Source organism: Varroa destructor, unplaced genomic scaffold, assembly GCF_002443255.2.
Source record: "Varroa destructor unplaced genomic scaffold, Vdes_3.0 BEIS01000002.1, whole genome shotgun sequence".
Classification (NCBI taxonomy): Eukaryota; Metazoa; Arthropoda; class Arachnida; order Mesostigmata; family Varroidae; genus Varroa; species Varroa destructor.
In genome coordinates, this window is record NW_019211455.1 from 1,243,170 (window position 1) to 1,249,806 (window position 6,637).

Here is a 6,637-nt window from a genome sequence, read left to right on the forward strand (position 1 = left end):
AGAACAAGCTGGCGCGCATAGGGTGCTACCTAAAATAAGGTACAGCCTACCTCTATATCAATCTTAATTTTACGCATGTTTTTTTTATTTACTTGTAATATATTTGTGATATAATAAATGGTTTTAGATGTTCGTTTACAGCGCACGTTTATACATCAATCCATCTGTTCCCACCTAAGTGTCGACCTGCTTACCACGATTAATAGAACCTTAGTTTTTTAGCATTATCGTTGTGCACACACCAAACTCCTGGTTGTTTCGGTCGGCGGCGTTCAATCAAAACACAATTGTTTAGCTTAATTTACAATCTTATATATATATATAATGTTGAAAATGCTTATGCACCTTACATGTCGCATCGATACACGGGCCGTAGCCAATTTCCAAGTGCTGATAAACATTTCTAGTGTACCATCAACACGAATTGCGAAATATTAAGTAAAACAAAAATGGTATAGGTACGATTATCTCTCTAAACTGTTATGGTTCACAAAACAGTTTTCACTTTAACAAGTGTTCAGCGAAAAATGAAAAAAAGCGTTGAATAATGAAAGCTTTCAGAATTTCAAGTTTGAAGCAAACTAATAGGCCGTTAAATGTCGTAAGAGAAAAAAAGGGAAGTAGCAGATAACAGCTTTGATCTATAACGAACAAAGATGAGCGAATTAATCGCAGCTACATTATACCTAACACATTTCAATTCATTTCTGGCTTCGTCACGCTATTCGTACTGTGTCTTGTGTGCACGCCCTCGTGCCAAAAAGTCTTAACAACAGGGTTCAGGAAAAAAGTGCACTTCTTCGATTAGGGCCTGCACTCTTATCAGGTCGCGTACTGTCGGTAGTTGCTAACTACCCCTTGGTGCAGCCACTTTTTTTTTTAATAGTGGGCTGAACGTTGGCCTTAGATCATATTTAGCCTTTGAATGTTGTCTTCGCTTCTTAAAAGCTCCTGTTCCAGTTAGCAAACTATCCGTCTTGTGCATTCACTCTGTCACTAACCCCGCCGTTGTCACCTGCTTCTAAACTATGTGAAAGATGGGGCGGGGCCCAGCCGATACCGGTGCACTCGATGATCGTCGTACCCGAGTCCCTTTCGCTTATACGAAACTTCGCGTTGGTTAGTTTTTCGCAAATGTAGATTGCCGTCTCAGCATGCTCGCTCAGACGGTGACACCGAATACGCGATTTGCCCTTGGCCAAAGCCATGAAGATGACGAGTTGGTCCTGCATGTACTCGTCAACTGTCACTTTTCGATCCATGACTTTCACTAGGTTTTTTCCACATTTGACTCCCAATAGTTCAGCTCGAGAATCTGTATAGCAGTAGAAACGGACAGAGCGTATCGATGATTATCGTATGGCATTATTACTTAGATAGAGCTACTGTTAGTAAACTTCAACAAGTTGAGTTTTTATAACCGAGTACAGACGTTCGCAACAGACCGCCAGCCTGTACTGCAGAGGAAAAAAAAACTAAAAAAAAAAATCAGAAATAGTTCAACAGATTTGCAGCACTGTGTGATTTGACAAAAACCAAACAGACCTAGTATAAGGTTCGATGACCTCAGCAATAATGGCATTGTAAGCTAAGACCTGTGATAACTCGAGACATATATTTACTCCGTTAAACTTACTTTTTTGAAGTAGCGCATCAGCACCAAGAACGCAGCCCTCCGTAAATTGTACAGCAAGTACGATTCCCGCAGCTGATCCAACGCACACTTCAGGCGGCTCTTTAACCCGGCGAATGTTCACCTCGCAGGGGTAATCAGCTTTCACGTTGGCCGATGCGCCTGCAGCTATTACTTGCGCCACCTGTAATCAGTCGTAATTGATGAATGAATTTTATTGAATCACACTAATCTTTTCTATCATCTGCGACCCTTAGCAACAGATTGTATGATAATGTTTTGGGTTTCACTGATTACTTCACTGATACGTCGCTACCTGCAACTGAGTAACGTCAAAAGATCATGAATAGTACAGGAACAACTTCGAAAAGGCATTGTGACATTGTACTGACGTTTAGCGGAAGTCCTCCAGCAGCGAATGAGTACCCAGTCATCTGAATAACATCTCCGGGTCTCGTCATATCGACAGCCTGAATTGGTTCCGATAAAGGGGATATGACAACTTCAACCTCGCCCCCTCCGTTGGGGTAATAGCCCCTATAAGCAGTCAAAATAATTATCAATATTAGATCTTACGTTATGTAGCAAACTGTGTGCTACTAATGTTTTTTTAGGGTCTTGACAAATCGCTTAGCGTGATCACACATTTACCTCACTACACTTTTGCACTATAATATAGTTTATAAGGGCCAAGCCTACAAAAAATTCCTTTTACATTTTACAACATAGTTAAGGGATAAAAAAAAAAGTATCATAGTCAGGTCACAGGACCTTAGTCGAAAAATCGATTTCCTTAAATGCAGCATAAAGATAGTATCTCTTAGAGCAGTGTACTACTCTCCTATGCGCTTACCGTCGTTTGATGTCGAGAACGAAATGTACACCGAAATTTTTCAGCCACGGCCGAAGAACCTGCGCATTAGGAGAAGACCATTCAAATTCAAAAAGCACACATCCGTTAGACAATATACGCAAGCAACGACGCATTGAACTGCCATTGAACCAACTACCTGGTAGCGTTGGCAAACACTGGCTAGCGCTGACTGCTGACCCAGCTCCCGATCAATAGGACGAACACCTGCGGTGGCGGGATGGTCTCATACCATCATGAAACGGGGGTAACGGCTAGGAACGTCATGTGAGGACAAGATATAGCGAGTGATGCCCGCTACCTAAGGACAACAACACGCCGTCGAATATTATCCCCTATCAGGTCTCAGCTCGTTATCAACAAAGCCTACGGTCGTCTGGAGTACACAACACGAAGTTACCGTATCGATCAAGTACAGCAAGTTCGATTTGGTGTTGGTGTTGTTGTGGTCTAATTAAAAAATGTTTTCGCTTTTTCGTATTTTTATTTCATTTGTTTTCTGTTTCGATTCTTCGAAAGTTGGCGGCTTCTGTGGCTGGTCGATGGTCGAGATTGTAGTGTCATACTCACGGGAGGTAGTCACTCTGCGATCAGCTGGCTCTGAGAACGAGGCCGCGATTGGGGCCCCGGCGGGATTCGCTTGGATTAAAATTACCTGCATCCATATAGACAATACGACCTCAGCAAAGCTACTATACAACCAACCAACGCGTTTCGAGGATCGGCCCGACACAGATTTACACGTGTCACAGCCTCAAAATCATACACACTATGCTATCTACAGAGGAAAACAAATAATGAGACGAAAACTGATAATGCAACGAAACAAGCTGAATACAACCGAAACGAAAGAGATACAAGTAATACAACAAGAAAGCAATCAGAATTGTCACTATTTCTGCAGCACGTTGGACTTTGCGAGTGTGTATAGCATATGGACAATGGTGAATTCTATTCTCTTTTGTATTTGCATCAGTGACATGCCTCTGTTCTAACGGACGAACAAAGGCTATTCTGGTATACTACTGGTCTGTGAGTGAAAATTTTTACACCAACTGTTTCCCTTGATTTGGTATTCATCTGATTTTTGATGATTTTCTTTTTCCACTCTCGCGGGAGTTTTTCCGTGGTGTCTGATGTCGAAATATCTCTGCTGTTATTGCTGTGTTTTAACTGTCAGATCTGTACCAGTGATGAAAACTATAAAAAGCTCTCATAATTCACCTTTTTCTCTCTATCTGTCTCTCTGCTCGCAGCCTTTCTCCAAAAAGATCTCATGGTTGACCAGGTTCTATTTGAAATTGTATCATTTGAACATTTTCTCACCATCTCGATGTAGTCGATTTGAGGAGCCATGTCACAATTTGTGCCTCCTTTCAAGGTGAGGCGGGTGGGCGTTCGTTCCGGAGCGAACAACAACACTGGAAGCGCCACCTGAAGCATTAACGCAACGCTTCTGAACAATGCAAATAAAAAAAGAAAAACATTATAAAAGGATCCGAGAGTTCAGGCGAAGACCGTTGCCTTATATGTCTCAGTTAAACCAGTATTATTTAGGAGGTAATGAAGCGTTTGAAACACACGATGCAGACATAATCGTCGATACTACTTTTGCTAGTCACTGCTTACCCTGCAGTTTCTGCGTCGGCAATCATTGAGCGTCCGCCCAAAATCTTTCCAGGATAGAATGTTATTTCTCGGGAGCTTTCTTTGCAGCCTTCGGTTACTCCCTGCGTGACCCTGGTCACCAAGTCTAGTCCTTTCATGTGTTGACGCCTAAAAAACACGACATCATTAAAGATCTACAGGTGACTACGCCGCAAAAACAGATTTAACGCGCAAAAATTCTCAAAGGAGCTGTTCCCATATAAACACACAACCCAATACATTTTCTCTATAATATAATCGTGCTTTTCCTTTTATGCTGTCGAACAAGTGGGCTCATTCATTCTCGTTCTGTTTAATATTCGTAAATATCGACTAAAGCTAGTAGAAAATAAACGAAACTCACTTTAATCCATCGCGACTTCGTCCCTTCCGTATGTTAAAAATATTGACCGGTTTTCCCAGAATTCCTGCAAGGGCGACTGCTACACGAACAAGTTGGCCACCCTGAAACAGAACAAAAATCAATCTTCTACTAAAGTCTGCGAGTGTTTTTCTTAGTACCATTTCCTTCACAGATTGAAAATTCAAGATTGCTTTGAACTAAATGAACAACTCATACCATTTCAATAATAGCAAAGATTTCGCAAATAAAAATTAGCATTGAATGCATTTATTTAAATTGGATACAACTCTTATCAAACTTCGGGTTAGATAGTAGAATCGTCATCAAAATTACCTTAGAACTGACTTCAACCATTGTTACACTAAAGTACTATATTGGAGAGTTGATGCAACATCTACTTACAGCCAACATCTAATAATCTGTGATTTCTGCACCTTCTGCATTTACAGTTTCAAGCACTTAACAAACTAATAGAATAGCATGTTTATCCGCTCCTGTTTCAATATGAGGATTTGGGAATCGAAACAGTTTCATGTTGTGTAGGACATGTGTTTTTTGATGCCCAAGGGATTTTTGTATTGACATACAATACTCTCAAGCATCGCACTACGTTTTTAATGAACATGTCCATGTTTCATTAGTCCTTTAAGTTCATATTTTGCTCAGCGTGACAGGGAAAATATCTAGTACAGTTACCCGGGAAATACCTTTACGTATAAAAGTATTTTAAATAAAAAAGGTATAAAAAAAACTTTTAAGCATAAAAAGAAGGTTAGAACAACTCACAAAATATAGAAAAGAAGTTTAAGTAACAGTTCACTAGTCTTTTATCGCATGTATTTTATACATAGTGACTATTTGACTAAAATAACCGTTATAAAGAAGTTTTAAATGCGAAAAGTAAAAGTGTGAACGTCGATTTATTGTGCTAAACGTGTACTTGCAGAAAGTTTTGCACAGCTAATTAATACCGTACGCTGGAACAAGGCGTACGTAATCAACAAATTTATAGGTATTAGTGTTAGAAGATGCTCTAGTTAGAGCCCGAGCAGTCGTTAGACGTAGGAGTACTACATTAATACGAGGTAGAGATCAACGGCCTTGGATAAAAACACTTAACATTGTGAAATTAATATATGCTAGAAAAAAGCAAATAATGTAAGATGCTGAACGGTAACACCTAACGTAAACATTGAACATTTATTTTCGAACACCAGAGAACATATTTGATGAAAAGTAATTAGGTGTTCAAGTAAACCAAATATTAAATATTACTAATCAAAAGCAAACGTGCTTACACATTAAAACAGTATACGATACCTTGGTTGGTACTTTGCTTGATCATCAGCTACCGTTCACATCCACTTTATGACATAGTAAAGCTAACTCATTATGTAAGTTGTAGAGACATGCTATATTGGTATAAAATCTTATTGAAATAGCCGAAATATATTAAATGTATGCTTCAGATGCATGACAAAGCTGTTTTTACGAGTTCTGCTTCACATTAAACCTGTGTCTGTAATAAGACTCGCAGAAGAATAGTTGCTAAAAGTAGGAGAAAATACAAACCCCTTCGAGAGTGCTGCCATCGATAGAGACGGGTTTCTCATTCGACGAACTCATTGCCACTCTAGAGGTCCTTGAACCGCGGCGATTGCCAGTTTTTGTATACAAGAGTAAGCACACTGTTCGTATTGAACTACGTGCTAGATTCAGGCGCGATTGCAGAATGAACCTCTTGCCGGCGTAGCTACCGCGAGTGGCCCACTGCACTGATTTTGATGCTATCAGCCCGCTCCAACAGCCGAAGGTGACAGCAGTCCGGAGTGGCTAACCGCCGCCAAATTCGTCCTCGGGAACGAACTTCAGCTCACCGTGACCTGGGCAGTTGACCAATGCGCCTAGGGAAGTCAGCACAACACCGGGTCACCGAGGTGACAGGGGGCGACGGCAGTAGCTAAATGAGCAACGAGTTGTCAGTCAGGCCGCTGTCGAATCATCAACAATGGAGACTCATTCGAGTTTTCTACTAGCCGGGTGTAAAGCGACCGCAGGAGACCAATCACTTTACTAACTGCTATATCACAAACAAGAGACGGAACCAAAATAAATGATGACG

General features: G+C 40.7%; 1 protein-coding gene across 1 annotated transcript; it reads right to left on the bottom strand.

Moving 5' to 3' along the window:
• Positions 1 to 57: 57 nt before the first annotated feature.
• On the bottom strand, positions 58 to 6,630 carry Rtca (RNA 3'-terminal phosphate cyclase). Its single transcript, XM_022792672.2, has 8 exons — positions 6,088 to 6,630; positions 4,516 to 4,616; positions 4,134 to 4,280; positions 3,831 to 3,960; positions 2,487 to 2,545; positions 2,026 to 2,170; positions 1,637 to 1,817; positions 58 to 1,315 (listed from the first exon to the last, which is right to left on the bottom strand). Exons 1-8 carry the CDS (start codon positions 6,139 to 6,141, stop codon positions 969 to 971), a joined length of 1,164 nt encoding a protein of 387 aa, XP_022648407.1. The 5' UTR covers positions 6,142 to 6,630; the 3' UTR covers positions 58 to 968.
• Positions 6,631 to 6,637: the final 7 nt, after the last annotated feature.

What these genes read in the sequence shown, in the direction of transcription:
- Rtca (XM_022792672.2), bottom strand. Translation starts at nt 6,141, where the DNA reads ATGAGTTCGTCGAATGAGAAACCCGTCTCTATCGATGGCAGCACTCTC. An exon ending in CGAAGTCGCGATGGATTAAA is followed by an intron (nt 4,281 to 4,515) that starts GTGAGTTTCGTT and finishes CGTGTTTTTTAG; the next exon opens with GCGTCAACACATGAAAGGAC. An exon ending in GCCGACGCAGAAACTGCAGG is followed by an intron (nt 3,961 to 4,133) that starts GTAAGCAGTGAC and finishes TGCATTGTTCAG; the next exon opens with AAGCGTTGCGTTAATGCTTC.